General features: G+C 40.8%; 1 protein-coding gene and 1 long non-coding RNA gene across 3 annotated transcripts in view; one reads left to right on the top strand and one right to left on the bottom strand.

Annotated features, from left to right (window-relative positions):
• LOC104860538 overlaps nucleotides 1-22,687 on the bottom strand; it is a 45,203-nt gene that overhangs the window by 5,954 nt on the left and 16,562 nt on the right. Inside the window, exons 2-5 of the mRNA XM_019207141.2 lie at nucleotides 21,603-21,917; nucleotides 8,174-8,288; nucleotides 3,615-3,671; nucleotides 1,598-1,777 (exon numbers count right to left, since the gene is read on the bottom strand). Coding sequence (XP_019062686.2) covers nucleotides 1,598-1,777; nucleotides 3,615-3,671; nucleotides 8,174-8,288; nucleotides 21,603-21,917 — 667 coding nt within the window. The remainder of the gene's footprint in view (nucleotides 1-1,597; nucleotides 1,778-3,614; nucleotides 3,672-8,173; nucleotides 8,289-21,602; nucleotides 21,918-22,687) is intronic.
• Nucleotides 9,715-18,375, top strand: LOC104860532. Of its 2 annotated transcripts, XR_779723.1 has the most exons (6): nucleotides 9,715-9,818; nucleotides 9,993-10,142; nucleotides 12,904-13,080; nucleotides 13,736-13,847; nucleotides 14,329-14,499; nucleotides 18,104-18,375. It is a non-coding gene; the product is annotated as an uncharacterized LOC104860532 (long non-coding RNA). The 2 variants fall into 2 exon arrangements; XR_779722.2 differs by lacking the exon at nucleotides 18,104-18,375 and having other exon boundaries at nucleotides 14,329-14,823.

Genomic DNA, 22,687 nt, shown 5'->3' with positions numbered 1-22,687 from the left:
GGTTTAAACTTTACTTTGTCTGCAAATAAGATAGCTACCCCTACATTTTTCTGGGTTCCTGTCACATGGAGAACTGTTTTCCATCCTTTTCCTTTCAGTCTGTCTGAGTATCTTTAATGGAAAATTTTCTAGATGTGAAAATTCTGACTTTCTAGACCAAAGAAGGCCTACCAGATGCCCAACAGATTTGATAAAAATGGATCTGCCTCAGTACAAATAATTAAGAAATTCCATAACAATGAGTGTGAAAAGTATTTCAAAGGCATCTAGGAAGAAAGTCAAAACAGGTTTTGGGCAAAAATAAAAAGGGAACTTTGCATGACTCAAAGCACCTTCAACAATCTACATGGATTCTATAAGATAATGAAAAATACCTTCAAAATGTAAGAAAAAAGTTATTTCCAGTTTTGAATGTTATACTTGTCTTACTGCTAATGAAATAAAAGACCAAAAGCACTTGTTCAGTAATGTGAGATCATAAAGATTTTATATATGTATATATACACACATATATATGTATATATATGTATATATGTATGTTCTCTGCATTGTCTTTCAGGGAGTTACCAAATAATATGGTCAGCCTAAACAAGTAAATGACGCAATACAACAATTCCACACCAGAAGAGAAGGCCACGATGACAATCATGGAGAGTTATTATAATGGTGTTTTTATTAACCAGTCCTGATGGCCTCATGGAAAGACAGGCTTGTAATTTTGTCATCAGAATTACAAGAAATTAATTCATAATGTAAGAAGTCTAAATGTCTTCAAAGGTTAATCTTTCTGGAAGAAAATTTGTACATGATCCACAGAAAACTATGTAGACAGCAGCAGCAGGGAGTCCATTTCACAGACAATTTAAAAAGTGAATTGAAAAGTAGGTAATTCAATCAAGGCACAAAGTTTTGCTCAACTGTGAGTAATGCTTATACAATCACAATTAACTACTAAATATTTTTCCAGTTCCTCTTCATTGTCAACCTGGCTATATTAGGAGACTCCTGAGAAGGCAGCTGGATCATGGGCATCCTCATCAGTAAGTAGACTACTGGTGTCCATAGCTGAATGTGCTTTTGAGGAGGCTGGGCCCAGTTGGTTGAGATGGGTCCCTGGGGACATGCTTTTGGAGACTATTCTCTCCCTAGCTCTCTTCCACTCTGTTCTGCTTTCTGGCTGCATGAAGTGAGCAACGTTGCTCCACCATGAGCTTCTTCTGCTATTATGTTTCTGCCTTGGAACTAGCTGACCATAGGCTGAAACACGAGCCAAAGAAACCATTTCCTCCTTTAAATTGCAGGTGTAAGGTATCTAACAACAGGAAAGCTAATCAATACAAATGTTGACACAATAAAATAAGATATTGGAAGGATGAGGATGGATGAGACAAAATATGTATATATCACTATTGAAATTAATAGGAAAATAAGACAAAATAATGTATTAGAAAAGTTAAGGATGGTTGTATAAGCAGTAACATGAATATGCCGGGGATTTAGCTCAGCAGTTCAGTGGCCTGCCTTGCAAGCGCAAGGACCCGGGTTCAATCCCCAGTACCAAAAAAAAAAAAAAAAATGTATCAGTTCAACATCATACAGACGTGGCCAATATAGGAGCTCCATGCATCCAGTCAGATGTGAAAACAGCCTGAGAAGAGTTGTGGTGGTGGGAACGCTGTCAAATCCAAAGGCACCGCGGGAGAAGGCCAGCCAATGACTTGCCTTAGAACGTGCCATTGAAGGAAGAGAAGATTTGGACATTTCCATGGCTGTCACACTAAAAATAACAACAATGGAAAAGTTTAGTTTGTTTCTCAATCACATGTTCCAATTCTAGTTTTAGAGAAAGTAGAGATTTAAGGTACACTTGAAGTATCAAGACCCATTTTAGAAACTACAGATTCTCTCATTTATAATGATCTTCATTTTACAGAAAAAATTTATGATTCCTCATAATTTTTTTTTGGTACTAGGGATCGAGCTCGGGTCCTTGCCTTTGTGAAGCAGGTGGTGGAACCACTGAGCTAAATCCCTGGCCCTTATTATCAACTGGAGATACAACAGTGAACAACACAGGTGAATGTCTTGCTGTTTTGGAAAACATACTCTAAGGGAAAAAGTTAAATAAGCAAAGAGTAAAGCCCAGGTAGTTGTATATACAAAATTAAAACATGGTGAAGGACATAAAGTGAGAGAGACAGCAAGTTCATCTTTAGAAAGGTGGCGACAGAGGAGTTTCTGATGATGGGATACTTGTGTACAAACCAAAGGAATGTGATAAGGCAAGTCAAGTGCTTATCTGTGGGAAGAATGTGCCAGGCTGGAGGGATACTAAGTGCAAAGACTCTAAGTCAGGAGTATTCTTGGCATGTTCAAAAAATTGCAAAGAAGCCAAAAAGGCTGAAATGTAGAGAGTTAGGGGGAAATATTAGGAGGATAGTCCAGAAATGCAGCAGGGAAAGAGTACCCTGGTACTTATAGGCTTTGCCAAGGATTTAGTGACACAGAAAAACCATTGAAAATTGAAACCAGAGAGCGGTATGATCTGAGCTATGTTTTTAGAAAGACAATTTTCTAGATACTTTTAGGAGAATAGACTGCAGTGAGTCAAGTATCAAAATAGAAGAGTTAAAGGACTATTTCAACAAATTAGATAACAGATAATGGTGGGTTGGCTATCAGTGAGAAGACAGTGAGAACAGGTTGCAAATAGGTACATTTTTAAAAGTTGGCCCATATGATGCAGTCATGCATTTGCTACAGCACAAGAAAAAGTATTTCAACTGATAAACTGAAAAAATAGAGTTGTCATTTAATAAGCTAGAAAAGTTAGAAAGAGGAGCACGAGAAGCAGATAGAAATAAAGTGTGGTGTTTGAGCCATTAAGATAGTGAGGATACCTTAAAGTCACATACAAAAAAAGAAAAATAGGTTCACAAGAAGCAAAAACAGAGATATAGAAGACAACTTAGAAATATAGCAGAGTAAAAGTAAAAATGTACAGGCATGGACTATAGTGAGTGAAGACATAATTAGAAAGAAGCAATGGAACAGAGGAATCTAGGATGACTTGGCTTTCTGGCTTGGTTCACTCTTTGGAAAACAAAGACATTTATAAAATCGGAATCACAAATGAGATGTGTTCTTTAGAACTTTATTATGATTGAATTTTATAAAAGTGCACTTTAACCGAATATTATTTTAGTGTATGAGAGATTAAGTATCAATGTTACACCCGTAGTAGTCTGACTCCTTTGAACAAAAATGGATAGCAAACATTCTCAGAGTCATCATTGAGAGGCTAAGCAGATTCTGTTAGACTACTGACGAATCTTCCAAATATTCTCTTTTGGTTATTCATTTTCTATATCAGGCAAGAATATTCACAGGTACTCTCAATTCAGTTGTCCTCTGGATTACTTAAAAGATTTCCCCAAATGAGTAGTACAGAGATTTTCTTTTTTTAAATAGTATTTGATCCAAATCTTTTGTACCTGCGATTGAAGTTAAAAACCTTAAGATCATCTGAGGAAATGTGGTCTGTTTTCTATTTATAATAACACAATACCATACACTGGATAGATAATAAATAAAATAAGTTTATTTGGGCTCACCATTCTGGTCCAAAGTCCCGGGACTGCATCTTGTGATGTCTTCTTGCTGGCAGAGTCCTAAGGCAACACAAGACTTCATCACAAGAGACAGTGAGTGTGCATGTGTATCTCCTCTAGTCTCTTTCCACCTTCTTCTAAAATCACCGGTATTCGATTATACAGCCTCAAGCTGATTAACTTATGCAGGTAATCTAATCACTTCCAAAGGCCCCACTTTTAAACACAATAGTCTTATTACACTTATGCCCTCTTAATACTTCACAATGGGGTTTAAGCTCCAACCTGAGTTTCAGAAAGAACAAATGATACTCAGATCAAAGCAGGGAAAACTGATTTCCAAAAACATTTTATAATTGGTTTAAATGTGACCCTAGGAAAAAAAGCATATTTTTAACTTTCTGTTTCAGAATATTACCTGTCGTGTTATGGACTGACTCCTAAAATTTTTCACGGACACCATTAGACATCACTTTCTTCTATGAAATATTTTACAGGAATCCAATGCTAATCTGTGTATTTGTGGGCCCTGATAGCTTGCTAAAAAAAAATGTTATTAGATCAAATTAGTTGGCAAAGTAATATATTTGGAGGTTCTTCTTACTTTGACTTTTAAGCTGAAACTAAATTGCCTTTTATAATCTTCAAATAAATGAGATATTTTATTAGTTATATTTTATTAGTTATCAAGCAATAGATGAACAAGGGAACTCTACTTGTGATTCCTAGTGGAGGAATAGTTATGTATGTCATGAATCATCCTTAGCTATCATTTGTGCTTAGTACTGTCATATTCTTCATTTATAAAAATTTTCTATGCTCAGATCTTATTTCTCCCTTGTAAGCTGTTTTGTTTCTCATTTTATTTCTCCCTTCACCCTCTTTTTTCTCCTATCTAGCATTTATTCTATTTCTGCTATACATAGGTACCTGAAAATACTGCACTAAGTTCCTAGAAAATAGATAAATAAAATATACCCTCTGCCATCAAAGATCTTGTAATGTACTAAACATCTACAAATAAAAGATAATCATTAATCAGTAGAGAAATGCCCAAGAGTATAATAGAAAGACAGCGAGGGAAATAATTTTCTCCATATGGGAAAATAAGATTCCGGGTGGAATTAAAATTTGAGCAGAATATTAAAACATAAGTAGAAGTTTACTTGTTAGAGAAGGGACGTTTTGTTATACAGGGGCCAATATACGTAGACCATAAAATAAATGTACTTAGGGAAACATCACTGGAGCATGAAGAGTGCTACAGGAAATGTCTGGGTGTAGCTTTGGGAATTTAAATGGAATTCGACCATAAAAGCCATGCATGTCATGACATGATGAAGTTTAGACCCCTGACAAAGAAGGAGCAGAGTCAATAGATGATATAACACTTCCCACGCAAACTCAGCTGAGAGGTTCCCTGAATGTGAAATGGCAGAGAAAATATCTCTACGAAGGGAAAAGGAAAATTACCATAATCATGTGAAATTCCACTCTTGGCCAACATCTTTCACTTCTCCCCTCAGCTCAAACCACAAGCCATTGCTAACGTGGTCAGATTCTCTGTCGTTCACTGGTCTGCTTTTGAGGTGAATATTATTTACATCTATCTCCGAGGTGAGGCTTGGAGGCTCCAGTGGCCAGAGTTAGCAAACAGAAATATAGAATGAAAGGCAGATATGGTGTGATACATGTCTGTAATGTACGCAGGAGGCTGAGACAGGAGGACCACAAGTTTGAAACTAGTCTGGGAAACTTAGCAAGACCCTGTCTCAAAATAAAATAAAAAATGCTTGGGATGTAGTTTACTGGTAAGGTGCTTTCATAGCATATTTAAGGCCATGAGCTCAATCCCCAGTACTGTCAAGTAAATAATAATAATTTTTTAAATGTTTTGTGTAATATTTGATACATACTTATCAATTGTTACTAATTTGAAACAAATTTAACTGGGCATCCTGTGTTGTATCTAGCAGCCTTCCTTGGAGAGAATATTTCTTATAAAGGTGTCTATTTCTTGTGTAAAATGGTACCTAAGGATTAGTTTAAGTGTAGAGCAGCACTTCCTCAACCTTGAACCCACAGTAGACTCACTCATGGAGTTTTGTAAACTGCAATACCAAGGCCTCATCTGCAAGGTTACAAATTTAATTGGATTTAGGTGAGACCTGACAATAGCAATTTAAAAACTCCCCAGGTAATGTTAATGCAAATCAAGTTCAAACCACTGTTGGTGTACAACTGAAGGCTTTTTTTTAAGACATCCTTTCAGAGACAGTGTCACTCCTGATTTTTGAAGGCTTCTGATATAGTTATTCTTTGTTAATTCCCCAAGATTTTTAATTTGGAGCAGAAAATCTGTCAGACACAGTCACATCTGTAATGGGGTTTGGAACCTGTCTTCCTCCAGTGTAGAGCTGGGAGTCCTTGTTTTCAATCCCTACCCAAGGTCCCTCAGTATTGACGTCTGTCACTACGTTGCCCTCTGCTGGTGAAGCAATGCTGCACTTATGGCGCCTCTGCAATTGGCTTCCTGCCTCTGATGCATCCCACCTACACCTTCACCAAGAACACAGGTCTTCACTGTGATGATCTAATTCATGTGTCAACTTGTAAATATCTTCCCTCACCAATACTGGTAGCCATCATCCAATCCATTGAGGGCCCAAGGAGAACAAAGAGGAGGAGGAAGGGTGAATTCATCCTCTTGATTTGATTGGGGCATTCGTCTTCTTCTGCCAGTGGACATTGGCATTGCTGGTCTGTGGGCCTTTGAACCTAGACAGGGACTTGGACCATCATCTCCCGTTTCCCTTTCTAAGGCCTTTGAGCTTAGATGGGGACTTACACTGTCAGCTACTCTGGTTCTCAAGCCTTTGGAGTCAGAATTTGGACTGAATTGTACCACTGACTTTTCTGGTTCTCCAGCTTGCTGCAATCCTCCATAAGTGTGTCAGCCAGTACCTAATATATACATCTCTCTATGTATCTGTATCTAGGTGTGCCAGTACATATCTATATATCTATATCAGAGACACAAAGAGAGAAAAGAGAGACAGACAGGCACCTGTTTTGTTTCTCTATAGAACCCTAATATACTTATTTATCAACAAGATAGGAGGGATCTGAGGAGATCAGACCGATTCTAGTCACAACTTCTATGTCCTGCTTAATCTCTTCCCTTCACATTTCTCTTTATACTAACATTGGTTTGGAGTGAGAAACTCTGCTTTTCTAGGCCAAGGTTCTCAGCTGACTTCCAAGTTGCAAGTCTTGGCTAGTTTACTGGCAGAGTTTGCTAGACTCTTGCTAACATGAACAAGCACTTAACACAGAGCCCAGTATGTGATAAAGCCCTCTACAAATGTTAGCCATCATTCCTAGGAAAGCTTTACGAAAAACAACTCATGTGCATAAAACTGCATCCTCTTGTTATTTATTTAAGTAGAAAATTGTGTTGACCACATCTATTGTGATCTGGTTGTAAAATGATGGGTGTCAGTTGCAATGTTCTGGGAAACCATCTCCAGGGAAACATGTGATATGACTATAGTAATACTCTGTCTCATTCTTGTGGTTCTCACCTCTTTTCATATTCCCCTATCCTTCTTCCGGTATTTCTGTCAACTGTAAACTCTTAGTTTAGAAAACAAAAATCAACAGACTTGATGCAAGATAAATGCTGGTTTGCCATTTATATAAATGGCCTTTCATATTTTAGAAGTGCTGGGCAAAATCATTCAACAAGCATCTGTTGGGTGATACAAGATACAATTTTTCTGGAGATACCTAGTCACACTCATATATACAATTTGAGAAGAGTTGAAAGAAAGGGGAAAGATGGTGATGAGGGTATCATGAGATTTCAGAGGAAACATTCACTGCATAACACAATTAAAAATGGAAATAAATTACAAAAATGAAATGAGATACATAAAACTAAAATGAATGTTAAGGAGGACCCCAGAGGGCAGTGGGAGTGAGGGTGGGACCCACAGAACAAATGGCCTCCAGAACTGCAGGGTCACCACCCTGACTCAGGTGTTTTGCTCCCAAATCGGCCCACAGATGTGAGGCCTCCTTGCTGCCTCCAGGCCACTCAGGAGTTCAGCTCCAGGTCGGTGATGAATTCCTGGACCCAGGTGTCTCTAGGGTTGGTACAGACCTCCCGACCTCTTTTGGTTTGGAAGCTGTGGAGGAAGGGAAAGGAGGCAACACTGAGGCCTCCAATCAGGGGATCCTGAGGCCTCTGCATCTTTCTCTGCTCAGACATCCCAGGGCCTATCCACATGTTCATAAATCGACCCCCTAATCTTGAAGATCACAGATCCCCCAAGTGTCTCCCTCAGAAAGCCAGCTTCCTGCTCTCCCTCCCTTCTCTTCCCACCACCCAGAAAGGTCTTTCTGGACTCCCTGCAGGCCCCAGGTCCAGCTAGAGAACACCTCAGGGTCTCCCCTGGACTCCTACCCCCCAGACCTAAGGGAACTGAGGACCCTGAAGGGTCTCCCCCCGAGCCCAGCCACCCTCTCTCCGCAGGTACGGCCAGGGGACCAGCCCTTACATGACAGCTGACTTGGGGCACTGGCTGCTCGTCTCATAATAGTCCACCACAAATTTACGCGGGATCTTCCGGGAGATAAAGAAGCAGCAGCAAGCAGTTGGGGTATCAGCACCCACTACAACAGACAAGACAGGAAAAGCTGAAGGGATTGTTCAGGGGGAAAATGGCTGGGAAGGCAACCAAGGCTACACCACAGGACAGGGAGCCAACTGGATCCAGATTCTTCTTATGAAATCCCAGGTGGGCCTCCATGTTTTCATCCATGAAACAAGACTCTCTCCCTCTCTAGCTCCCAGAACTGAGCAGAATTGCTGTGTCTTCCCCTTAGGAAGGAAAACTCTCTAGGACGTAATCTCAAAATCCTTCTGGAGCTCCCTGTATGGAGATCTCAGCTACAGACTTCACACTGTGGTCCAAGCCAGGCCAAGAGAGCGAGAGGATCCAAAAGCAAAAGACAGACTCACATGAAGCAGAGCAGGTCCAGGAGAAAATGGACTCAGTGAGGATCAGGACAGTGAGGGCAGCCACAGGGACCTTCATGTCACTGGGCAGCAGAGAATGAGTGAATTCAAGCAGCAGCCAATAAAGCTGAGACTTGAGGACGTGTAGCTGCTGCCTCCTCCTTCTGGGGTCTAAGATACCTCTTTATAGGCAGCCTCGGGACATCAGAAAATGAAAGTCTGAGGACAGTGGGGGTAGGAGGGGGCTTTAACCATGGTGTTGGTGTTGTGCTGTGCAAAAAATAAACTGGGAGAGCTCTGGGTCACTACCAGGGCTCCAGGCAATTTGCAAGAATGGGTCCACTGCTTACTTGATGGGTAAATGGTTTCCACGGTGCAAGGAGGTAAGATGCCGGTGTCACCCTGAGACTAAGTTAGCTGCTGCCTTCTCACCACAGCAAACCTGAAGCAAAGTATTCTCCCAGAGCTGAGCCCTTGCTAACTTCTCCAGCTAGTCCAACAGCATGGATGTGCCGGTGATAATGCCACGGGATCATAGAAACACAACCCAAGATAAGGCCACACCCTGGGTGGAGACAGCAATGAGGGAAGCTTCAGCTATAGGAGAGGCAAATAAGAGGCTGGCTTGGAAGTTGTTGGTTCATTCCTCAGATGTTCATAGGCCTCTGCAACAGACCAGTCCCTGGGTTAGCAGGGTTAACTGGGGGCTGATGTAATAAGACTTAGACCAGAAAAGCGCTCTGCCAAGGATCTGTCCTACAAATATGAAACAGAGATGAAGACAGTTGTATGCACAACAGTGTCTCTCACAGCTCATTTGTAACAATTAAAAGGTGGTTTATAGGGCCAGAGATATAGCTCAGTGGCTCTGCCTTCAACACACAAGGTCCTGAGTTTGATCCCTGGTTTAAAAAAAAAAAGGTAGTTTATAATTAAATATAGTATGGTATATTTACTGCTTGAAATAACAGCCCTTAAAAATTAGGAAAGTAAATAAAATTTAAAAGAAAGTCTACGTTCCTCAAAAACTCGAGAATACTTTCTTTTCCTTTTTGTTTTTTTGTGACAGGGCCTTGCTCTGCAGCCCAGGGTGATCTTGAATTTGTGATTCTCCTGTCTCAGCCTCCCAAGTGCTTCAATTACAAGCATGGACCATCATGCCCAACACTATATTTAAAGTCAAGGTGAGGGCCGAGGATTAAGCTCAGTGGTTTCACCACCTGCCTTGCAAGCACAAGGTCCTGAGTTTGATTCTTGGTACCAAATAAGTAAAGTCAAGGTGAACATTTCCTGGGTTTGTCCAGCAGCTCAATAACATCCTCCTTAAAGCATCTCCCCTATCCTCATTATTTTGTTAGATTTTCTTCTTTGAGCCTGTCACCTCAAGATCACAACAGGGCCGCCGCTTCTCAGGCACAACATTTTCATAAAGGCACAGGAGAAGATCTCAAATACAGAAAAGGCAATGTCGCTAAAGTTCTAATTCAAACTTTCACATTACTTATAAGGTGAGTTATAAATTATTGCCCAGAAGTAGTAAATGCTGATCTTTTAAATATGCAAAATGCAAAATCCAAAAAAAAAAACTAGAAACTGATTTAGTATATGGAAGCTGGGTGAGCAGCAGGACAAAAACAGTTAAGAGAGTGTGAATTTTCCTCTACATCCCTGCCTTCCCATTGTGGCACATATGATTTCTGAGATATTATCTGAGTAAATTTCCCTGGAAAGCAGACCTAACCACGTTCAACATTTCCATTTATTTATTTCAAGTGCATTTTTCTTTCTTTCTTTCTTTCTTTTCTTTATTAGTGTATGTTTGCAATATATAGTAACTGCAGTAATCTTAGAGATACACAGTACATATATACATGACGTCTTAATCATTTTTACTTCCTCTTCTCCCTCCTCTTCTCATCTCCCTCTATTCCCAGAACCCCTTCCAACTCCACAAAGTCCACATCTCTATATCCTATCAATTATCTTTTATTTTACTCTTAAATTATTTATACTTTGGATTTCTCAAGACCAAAGAGAAAGTGTGTGGTATTTAACCTGTGTCTAATTTATTTCACTCAGCATTTTGGTCTTGAGGTACCTCCATTTTCTTACAAATGACTCAATTTTTCCTTCTCCATTACTACATTTTCTTTATTCATTCACTTGTTGTGGACTTATAGGCTCATTTCAAGGTTTAACTGTTATGAGTTGTGAAGCTATAAATTAGTGTAACCACTATGGAAATCAGTGTAGAGATTCCTAAAACAAAACAAACAAAAAAACTAAAAACAGAAATTCTATTTGACCCAGCTATAACCTCTTCTGGCAATCTTCCCCAAATCATTAAAGATATATTATAGGGCTGGGGGTTTAGCTCAGTGGTTCCACCGCCTGCCTTGCAAGGTCCTGAGTTCGATCCCCAGTACCAAAAAAAAAAAAAAAGATATCATACTATAGTGAAATATGCATGCTCATGTTTATTGCATTTTTTCTAGGCTTACCATGATTCTATTTGCTTATTTGGTTTTTTACTTCTTACTGTGTGTCAGGGGAAGGGGGCACATTATTGTGGTCCAGATATACATGGAAATTGGTACGTTTCTTGTTTGTATTTAATATTAAAGACTCTTTCAAGTCATCCCACTACTTTTAAGAGTTGCCTAATTTACCCAACTGTCAGCTTTGTACATTAATGTTATCATGCATATTTGGACTGGTTCCAATTTTTAATCATTATGAAAAAGCTTTATCAAATGTTTTATACCAAAAAAAAACTTCTTCCATAAAAAAGCTTATTTTCATAGGATATCCTAGCCATGGGCTTCCCAGGTCAAAAGATAGGGACACTCAGAGCCCCTGATCCATAAAGAAGTCCTACACTTAACACATATCCGTGTCTACAACCTGGCATTGGAATGTGGTAAGGAACCACGACTGTCTGATGAATCAAACCATGATTAAAAGCCTGACCTCACCATTCTTGTTATGCCCCTAGCCCATACACTAACTCTTGACCTCCCACCACTGGTTAATGTTTTTTCTTAGAAATACCAATCTACGTGATGTCACCATCTTTTCTCCACCCAAAGTGTGGCTGAAGTGTGACTTGGGCCACCCAGGACAATGTGACATTACCACGTATGTCACCACGTGTGGGCCAAGAAGCAGCAGCCAAGCACTGCAGATCTGCTCTGTGGGAGGAAGTCTGAATCTATCGCTTTTTCCATGCACTTTTTTCTTTCACACTAACATCTCACCTCCTCCCACTGGCAAAACATTTCCATACAATTAGCCACCAAACGCAAGCGATCAAGTTATTCTTGTACATGCTGAACCTTGAGGGCCCCAACACACCCCTGAATGTTTACTTCAGAGCACCGACACCGTGCACTGAGTCTCTCTGGTCCTCTCCAGCCCCCACTCCAATCCTTTACAGTTCCTTTTAAAGGAGAGGGACATGGCCTGAGCCGCAGAAGGATGTCAGCCTTATAATCACACGAGCCAGTTTCTTAATGTCTTATTAGCCAGAGTTCACCAAAGGAATCTGATTAATACAATGGTTTTTCTAATAAAAAATGCTAGGTAGGTCCATCGCATATTGATATGACCAAAAAAAAAATCTTGGGCCGGGGATTTAGCTCAGTGATGCCGCACCTGCCTAGCAAGCACAAGGCCCTGAGTTTAATCCCTGGTACAAGAAAAAATTTTGAATCCTTCACATCAAATATAAAAATCAGCTAGATGGATTATAAATCTAAGTATCAATGCTAAAGCAATAAAGCTTCCAGAAGTTAACATAGAAAGATATTTTTATTACCTTAGGATAAAGTTTTCTCATTAGATTACAAAACTCCTAATCCTATACATAAATCAATGTATCTGACTATATTAAAATTAAGAAAAGTTGTGGTTTTTTGAGACAAGGTCTGGCTATATGCCTGGTGCATGCCTATAGTCTCAGTTAGGTTGCTAAGACAGAGGACCACTTGAGCTCAGGAGCCTGAGGTCAGCCTAGGCAACACAAAGGGACACACACACACACACACACACACACACACAGACACACACACACAAACACAATGGAAAGCCCATCAAAGCACAATGCTTTATCAAAGCAGGCTGTGACCCACTGACTTCAGAGAAATATCTATCATGTGAAGGGGAAACAGCGTATCCACAGGCAATCTTGGGTTGTGCAACTTACATGACACAACTCCAGTTAAACTTTCTTACTTATGCTCCTACAATTTCTATGTCCTCACGGTCTAGGGCTGTATATAAAAGGAAGGAGATAGCTCAGATCCTAGAAGGAGGCTGGCAGTAGTGATCTCAAAGCCCCATCTCATCTCTGCCCACCCTCCTCTGCCTGTCCAGCATCATGAAGACCCTCGTGATTGCCCTCTTGCTCCCCTCTCTGCACAACAATGCACTGCTCCTGTGAAGAAGGTAAGTCTGTTGTCCCATTTCCTTTAACTGTTGCTCCCTGACTGGAAGTCAGAACACATCGGCCTGCAAGCCACCTCCTGAAACAAGTGAGTGTTGCACTGAGTTTCAACATGACACAGCTGGTTCCATTGAGAGGATTCAAATGGGGTCTATCTTGAGAGCCAACAGGATGGGAGCTGGGGAGGTTTTATCCTGATTTTTAGATGAGAACACGGAAGTCCAATTTATTGGGCTATTGCCAGGAGGTAGAATCTAGGTCTGTGTACTTTTGTCCCATTGGTGCTAAGTTTTAGAATTGACTCAATAGTTCCTAAAAACTCAACCTCTTGGGAAACTTAGAAGAGACTTTCCTACTTTTCTCAGCTATCCTATGACTTCAGAGGTTGGGAAAAGAAATTTCCCTGAAAGAGGGTTAGGAAAAGGGAATAGATTATCTTGAGGGCTTCATTTCACGTAAAGTAAGATAAGGGCCAAAACAGAGAGACAAAAACCAAAGACAAGACTAAAGAAATTAATAAGAAACAAAAAGCTAAATTATTTCTAATTGTCTTCCCCTACACCTCAACTCTGAGCTATGCTGTGTCCCCACCTTTCCCTGCCCCTCTCCAGCTTGCCTGTTTTGAGCAACTCCTGTTGTCCCTGCTCCCTCACTCAGGTAAGAGTCACACCGCCCCTGACTGCTGCCTCTCCTTCATCTCCCGTTGGAACCCGCAATCTTGTGGTAGCCCATTATAAGACCGGCAGCAGTGCCACACAAGTGGTATCCTGTAAGTACCAGTTATTTTTCTTACCCCTAGGGGGACACAGGTTTGGGGGGAGGGGATCCTAGGGGAGTCTAAGTGGAAGTTCACATGGCATCAGTTAGTGAATAAGAATTGAGATCCTAGAAGGAGGCTGGCAGTAGTGAAAGCCCCACCATCAGCTAATGAATAAGAATCACTCTGCAACCTTGTTGTGCATACAGGACACAGAAGGAGGCTGCAGGGCTATTTCTTGACATTGGCTGGGGCCTGCAGGGAGCCAGGGAAGAGCTTCCAAGAAGTAGAGGGAAGAGAGGGGAGAATGAGACAGCAGACAGGAAGTGGGGATCTCCATAAATCACCCAGGGAAGGCCTCAGAGACCTAGGGTGAGGCTGACTTGACAAAATGGATTCCTCTTGAGCTGCTTTTAGGGCTGAAATAGAAGGGGTCACAAGTGGTAAAGATGCCCTCACTGTATACTGTCTGTATACTTCTGCCCCTTCATAGCTTTTTCACCAAAAAAGGCCTGTATATCTGTGCTGATCCCAGCAATGCCTGGGTCCAGAAATACATCAAGGACCTGGACGCGAATTCTAGAATGGTCCAAGAACCAGGGAGAGGTGCTGGAGGATGGAGAGCCAGGGGAATGATCCTGCAGCCCCATGAGTTATCTCTGCTGTGAGTCCTCCTCCCTCCACTAACCACACTCTGAAACCTTTCTCAACTTTAATTTAGTTAAGCCACTTAAATTTTAAACCATGTTACTCACCTGATGTTTCCTCTGAGACGTCAAATGATCCCCTCTTATTCTTAGTCCCCTCCCCAGTCATTCATACAGTGACTGACGGATAGTTATAATGAAAGACTGTGCTCCTCTCTCTGAGTATTCATTTGACCAAATCTATCAACGGATGCTTACTGAGTTTTTAGGAGCCCTTTACTCTGCTCAAACCAACATCAGAACAATGAAAATTATTTTATATTCTGAAATAAACCTTGGGCTTCTGACTATTCTTTTTTCTTTTACTAAGAAATCATGTTCATTGACTGGAAGGGTGAGGGGGAATTTATGGGCCTCCAAGTAGGAAAGGAAAGCAAGAAAAAGGGAATGAGCACATTCGGGTCACAGCAGGCTTACCGCTAATGACACTATCCTCACAGAATGAAAAAGAAGCAAAGTATTAAACACAGATACAAATGTGTGTGTATTTATATGGGAAAACTATCAACTGAATAAACACCAAAGCAAGGCATTTTTATCATACATGTGTATGCATTTTCACAAATTAAACTTTCTCAAGAATAAAGACTAACAATTCTGAAGACTTATTCGGAACCATGACCTACAGCTAAGGTTTCTGTGCATTGCCTAGTCTCCAAAGTATCACTATACATTGTATATACTCTGATTATCCCCATTTGACATATAAGGAAACAGTTAAAACCTTAAAAAGCTTTCCCCAGATCAGTCAGCTGCTAAATTAGGATCAAACCTACACACCAGAGCAAGTCCCACACTCTTTTTTGTTTTGTTTTGTTTTGTTTTGTTTTTTTGAGACAGGCTCCCACTCTGTAGCTGAGACTTCCCTGGAATTCACTATGTAGCCCAGGCTGGTCTCGAACTCACAGCAATCCTCCTGCCTCAGCCTCCTGGGATTACAGACGTGTACCACCATGCCCAGCTCCAAGTCCCACATTCTTAACTAATCACTGGGAAAGCATCTCTCATGCCCATGTTCCACATGAAACATTTAGCAGGAATGCATAGTTCCCTGATTAAGAGAGAGACTATGTACTCCAGGCAAGAACCATTCTTTGGGACAGGGCAATGGCAAGGTGGCTCAGGTTCAGCACATCCCATACTTCAAAGAAAATCTAATTTTCCTTGACAAGCCAGTCTGACAAAAATTTCTCTACCCAGCCACCGATCTCCAATTGCGTTCTCAACTAATTCTGTGAAAATGACAGACCCTGAGATGTCAAGTCAGAAAGAGGGAAGGAGGGGCCACCCTTCTCCATCATTTCCAAATTAAAAGGCTGGCCAGTCTCTCCCAACGCTAGTGTTAGCAGATGAGGAAACAGAAGTTCCTAGAGTTTAACTTCCCTATGGCTGTGTAATGAGCAATACTGGGATTTAAACCTGGGCCAATGTTCCATGCTTTTATCCATCATCTTTGCCTCTCAAGCTGTCACTCTACCTGGGACAGATTTAAACGGACATTCCCTATTCCACAACAAGGGCATTTTGGCTCCAGACAACCAGATCGATTTTCTTGGCCCTTAATTGCTTTTACGAAAGCAGCAGAGCTACATACAGTTTTCTCTGCATAATGATTCTCTCCTCTCCTCTCTCTAATCTCAGAGCATGGGATGTGGGAAGAGGTGTAGGGCTAGCCCTGTCATCTTCAGAGAGTTCTGTTATGGTCTTCTAAAAACAGGACAACAGCTTCTAGAGCTGGATAAATCTCATTCAATGGGTTGTTAAATAATAAAGTTAAGGAGAATAGAGAACAATGAGACTACTTAATGCTGGAAGGCAAGAGAGAATAACTATTCATCAAACTACTCCAGAACTTTACAACATAGATAATAAATTCACATCTAATACCCCAACTTTAGAAAAGGTATACATAAATTATATGAGTTAATAGTCTTCCTATATCAAGGCCGAGTTAATAAATAACACAGACAGATGCCATGGTTTGAGTAAATGTCCTCTAAAAGCCTATGGTCTTCCAGCCAGGGGCACAAGTGAAAGGTGGTGGTAACCCTTGGGTGGTCAGATCTAGTGGGAGATTCTCACATGCCCTGGACTGTGCCCTTGAAGGGAGCAGAGAGACTCTGGACATTTCTTCTTCTTTTTTACACTTTCTAGTCATAGGTGGACAGCTTCTCTTTGCCACACTATAACTGCTTTGCTGTCGTATCACACCCATATTTATAGCAGCACAATTTGTAATAGCTAAATCTTGGAAACAGCCTGGATGGCCACATCCACCAATGGATGGATTAAAGAAGTGGCATTTATATACAATGGAGTACTACTCTGCATAAACTTTTTTTTTTTTTTTTTTGGTACTGGGTATTGAACTTGAGACTTTGCGCTTGCGAGACAACTGGTGGAACCACTGAGCCAAATCCCCGACCCTCTGCCATAAACTTTAAAGGATAAACTTGAGACAATTTTAGGTAAATGAATGCACATTGAGACCATATTTTTAAGTGAAATAAATCAGACACACATGTTTAAATACTGCATTGTTTCTCCTGTGTAAGAAAAACAAAAGGGTAAATAAGGACCAAAATGTATAACAGCTATTAGGAAATGAGAAAAAAAATGTTCAAATAAAAAGGGGAATAATGGGAGAGAAGGAAAGGAAAAGAAAAAATAGAAAATAGAAAGAAAAAATGGAAACAAAACTTTTGTAAATAAGGAGGGGGAAAGGGGCTGAAGGGAGCAGAGGGAAATAAGAGAAGAAAAACAAAAGCTAGGGGCTGGGGATTTAGCTCCATGGTTCTACCGTCTGCCTCACAAGGGCAAGGTCTCAAGTTTGATTCCCCCAGTACCAAAAAAAAAAAAAAAAAAAAAAAAAAAAAGAATGAGAAACTAGAAACACTTATAGCAAAATGGATGCACATTGAGGCTATACTCTTAAGTGAAATAAATAGGACACACTTGGGCAAATGCCAAACAGTTCCTGTGGCGTGAGAAACTAAAAGTGTAAATACGGTTCAAATGGTATAACTGGGAGTGTGAAATAGGAAGAAAATGGCTAAAGGGGAAGTGGGAAGGGGAGGGGAAAAGAAAAAAATGTGAAAAAAATGGAAACAAAGTCTTTGTAAATAGGGAAGGTTGAAGGGGGTAAAGGGAGGGCAAGGGTATGGGGAAAAAACAAGAACCAAGATACATCATGTAAAGGTGCAAGATCCCAATGATGAATGTAACTGTACTGTTTGCTTTAAATGTACCAATAAACTTAATGGAAAAAAAAAGTTTTTACCTTGCAAAAAAACAGTGTACTGCTAAAATTAAACTTTTAAAAAACTGCTATACTATGCTGCCTTGCCACAAACCTGAAAGCAGTGGAGCCAATCGATCATGGACTGAAACTTCCAACGTTGTGATCCAAAATAATCCTTTTCTCTTTGTGAGTTGGTTATTTCTTAGAGATGGAAAGCTAACACAACATATTGCACACCTAAGTGTATCAACTACTGTAATTTTGCTTACAAATGAAATTAAAATGTGCCCTTTCCTGTCACCCATCCTTACTCCTATTAGAACTGAAAACAAGTGTCAATCCAGAGAAGGTCTTGGTGGCACTAAGAGCGATCCAACAGGTAGTCGGGGTGCTGGGGTGCAACTGAAGAATGAACTTCATGCCAAGTTTCCAACACAGACGTGAGCACCGTTCCACCCACAGCAGGACCTTTAAATTTACTCCCCCTGGAATTGAAATGTGTTATGTACATGTACCAACCCCCTATAGTGAATGCAATCCTTATGTACTATAAACATGTGCTAATAAATTTTTTAAAGAAATAAAATATATTTACTCCCATTGCTTTCTCTCCATGTCTTTTTTCCACAAGACTTGTACAAAAATGTTCTTCTTAACTATACTCAAAATAGTCCCAGGGTTGGGGATTTAACTCACGGGCACAGCATGCCTACCTTGTAAGTACAAGGTCCTGAGTTCAATCCTCAGTAGGGGGGAAAAAAAAGTCCCAAACTTCATTCAAGTATAACCCAAATGTCTATCATGTTAGTTCTGATTATGTCAGTTCTGCTGTAACATGAAACATGCAATTCTAAAAATCATCGCATTATGCAAAAATCACAGAACAAAACCCACAGGACTGATGAGGGAAATGAGGTTGGAGCACAATGCTCAAAAGTACTTCAGCAGGGACACTTTAAAAAATTAGAGTCCTAGTAAAAGCAGAAGCACCATTATTATACATGTTAAATAGCTAACATAAATAACACAATAAGTATGGCACTTTTAAAAAGATCTAAATTTGCTATGGAAGTAGAAGTCAGAAGGGTTGAAGTTTGCAAATTATCATTAAGCAGTAGATGTAAGGTTGTCTGAAATCAGAAATTTGTAACTCTAGTTGTAATGGGTGCAACTTACAACATACGCAGTAAACCCGAGTAGTTGGTAGGTGTTTGAGGTATGTGCATGAGAGTGTGTGTGTGTGGGTGTGGGTGTGGGTGTGGGTGTGTGCGAGCGCGCTCATTTTGAGAATTCTTATATGGTTTGTTGATACAGCAAATGGAAAATTTTGTGTTATGCTCTTATACAGCAATCATGCTGGAATAAATGTGTACTTTCTAAATAAGCATTATAACAGACTGAATATGCATACATACAATAGAATACTACTCAGTTACAAAAAGGTAACAACTACAGAAGCATACAACAATACAGATAAATCTCCGAAGCACAACGATAACCAAATTAATCCTTAGTGAAAAAAGCTATTTGCTTATTGCATTTACATAATATTATTTGAAGGCTGAAATTATCAAGACAGGAATTAATTACATTAACGGTTGCCAAGAACTGAGGATCATGGAAGATGACTGAAAGGGGGGTACAAATTATACACATAAAAATGGCCAATTTTAACTGAACCATATCTTAATAAATCTGACTCCCTGTTCCTCCACACATACAACACTGAAGGCTTCAGACAGAAAAGTAAGGCAAAATGAATTAAACAGAGTGACCCACTGATGAGATTTGAGCATGGACAAAATTCTTAAAATCTCTTTATGCTTCCGGCTTTCTGAACCACAGGAGATTTTTTAAATTTATAGTCCATTTACCACCTGAGTAACTGGTAATTTCTCTTTACAGTCTTGTTCTCAGCTTTCTGGATCTCAAGAAATTTCTTTGCTCCTTTGTTTTAACCACAGAAGGGTTTCTTAAGCTCTCCTACATCTGACATCAATGACTGAAGGCTCAGACTGTCCCGGAATGGTTCCTTCTTTTCAACAGCCCAGAGTGCTTGCACGGATGATCTCAGATCTTCTGCCAGTTAACCCTCAACTGTTTATTTTTTATTTTAAGACAGGATCTTTCTAAGTCACCAAATAGCCCAGACTGACTTTAAACTTGTGATCCTCCTGCCTCAGACATCCCAGAGTGCTGGTGTTACAGACACACCACATTAGCTAGCTCAGATCCTTCCTGCTAGTCTTATTAAGAGCATTCAGGGTTAGCAGGTAAAGGCTGGGGGAAACAGGCTTTGAGAAAAAGCCTAGAAATAAGTGGGGCCTGCATCAAGTCCAAAGCAGCTCCTCCAAAGGCACCAGGAGTGTTATCACTTCCTGTAGCTTCAGCTACTCATGACACTGAGGCAGGAGGATCATAAATTTGAGGCTAACAGCAGATTAGACAGGGTGGAGGAAAGGATCAGTAAAGTTGAATATGGATCAATGGAAAGAATTTAAACTAAAACACAAAAAGAGAAAAAATGTTTAAAATAAAAAAAAACATATACAAGACAGGTAGAAATATATTGTATTAAAGTAAATTCATGAGAGCCAGGTATATTGGCACATATGTGTGATCCCAGCACTCAGGAGACTGAGGCAGGAGGATCACTGTGATTTTGAGGCCACCCTATCTTACACAGTGAGTTCAAAGCCAGTCTGAACTACACAGCAAGACCCTGTCTCAGGAAACACACACAAACACACACACACACACACACACACACACACACAAATAAAAAATAAAGTGATCTACATGCACTTGGAATCCAGAGAGGAGAGAGAAAATGAGTTAGAAAAAATACTTCAAATCCTGATGGATGAAAGACATCACTAACAATCCAAAATTCTCAGGCATCAATGCAAGATAAATAAAAAGAAAATGATAAGCATCACATAATCAACTGCTGAAAATGCAAGACAAGTAAATTTTTAAAGCAACTAGAGGCAAAAAAGATACATTACATACAGGGAGAGAGAGCAGTACAACGCTGGATTATCATTTTACCAAAACAAGGAGGCAGAGACAATGTAATAATATCTTGAAAATCAAACTGGAATTCTATATACAGCAAAAATAATCGTTAAGAATGAAGACAGAACAAGGATATTTTCAGAACACGAACATTGCTAAAGAAAGCTCTAAAAGAAGGTTTAAGGAAAATAATATCACAGGATGGTAGATCCACAGGAAGTAAAAAAGAGAACTAGAATGAATATCTAGGAAAATATAAAATATTCTAACATCTTTTTATTAGATAATATCATATAATATCTATTCTTTAAGGAAAATAGTGCACTGTACCAGACATATTGTTTATAAAAGTAAACATAATACAACAAAAGTACAAACCGTGGAAGGGGAAAGCGGATATATATTGTGGTAAGAACCTCATATTACTTTATAAAGTAGCGTAAAATTAAAGAAGATAAAGAGATACTAAAATATATTCAATCTTTAAAAAGAGAAGAGAAAAAATAAAATAAAAATTTAAAGACAAACACGGACGATTCTCAAAATAACGATGCTACCTACAAGAAGTCAGACCAGAAAAAACACGCATGGCGTGATCTCATGTACATAAAGCATACAGTATTACATTTAGGACCACAACATTCGCCGGAAGGCAGCAAACAAACCCCGGATCTCCCGGTGGCGCCACAGGGGCCTTCGCCTCACGCCAAGCGGAGGAGCAGCGGCTCCTCGTCGAGCACTTCGAGACCACCCTGAGCACGTTTTCCCAAGAGACCAGCATTCCCAACAGTCGCCACTTACCCCGGAAGATGTATGCGCCCAGCAACACACCTGCCACACCGCCCAACTTCCTCGTCATGTCCTCCAACCTTCGCACCTCCGAAGGCCTGTAGAGCAACAACGGCCCCTGGACGGCCGGCGGTGGCCTGCTCCTCGCTGCAAACTTCAGCCCTCTGGGCCGCCCCCCAGCCCAGCCAATAGGCGGCCTGGATCCCGCCCTCCTCCCCACCTCCTTCCACGCCTTCACGTGCCCCCCACACGGCAGGGGGCGGCCCACGGGAAGCCATGGCGGCGGTGGATGGCCCGGGATTAGACTGGATGCTGCTGGGCCCTGAGCTGGGGCAAGGGGCAGTCCAGTGTTGTGGGGATGGAGGGGGTGGAGGTAGCAGGGGAAGAGATTCCTTAAGATCGCACTGGAAGATTTTATAAAAGAATTTTTGTGGTGAGGGGTCAGTAAACTTCAAGGGTTACTTGAGTCCCTCAGAAATTTTGCTTTAGGCAAGTTTTTTTCTCTGATATATAATATGTGAGAGTGGGCCGCACACTTGGGGTGCTGGGGTGGGGGAAGGGCCTCAAGAATCTTTCCCTTGCCAGAACCCCTTCCTTCACCCAGTCTTGAGAGGAAAGGGGGAATAGTGCCTCAAAGCCAGAGGGCACGGTCTTGCAGTCAGCTGTCTGTGAGCTGCCTCCTTTCAAAGTGGCACTTGCACGTAGGAAGAAGACTCCATTGTCCTCACTGCAAAGTGGGGGGCTGCCACTTAGTAGCTGCAAGAAGGGTTCCATTAGGGCCCTTTTGGCATCACCAAGCTCTCCCTGTCTCCCATCCCTGTTGCTGCAGTACCCAGAATTCTCTTCTTTGCCACCCTTCATTGCTAGTTATGGCCCCTCGGTGACGTCGTAGCTCTTGTTAGGCCTGTCTCCAGCTGGGCGTGCGGGGCTCCCAGGACTGAAGAGCTGGCTTGAGTCAGAGGCCAGGCTCTGCCCAATGGGGGGACTGGAGTGTCCTGTCACACAGGCTCCCAGTGTCCAGGGTCAGAGGAAATGGACCTGGGAGAGCTTGCCTTTGGGTTCCATTCCTAAATTTAAGAGACTTTAAAATATATATA

Source organism: Fukomys damarensis, unplaced genomic scaffold (assembly GCF_012274545.1).
Source record: "Fukomys damarensis isolate Sample0158 unplaced genomic scaffold, DMR_v1.0_HiC HiC_scaffold_13, whole genome shotgun sequence".
Classification (NCBI taxonomy): Eukaryota; Metazoa; Chordata; class Mammalia; order Rodentia; family Bathyergidae; genus Fukomys; species Fukomys damarensis.
The sequence above is the reverse complement of the archived record's forward strand: the minus strand, read 5'-3'. Positions and strand labels throughout refer to the sequence as shown.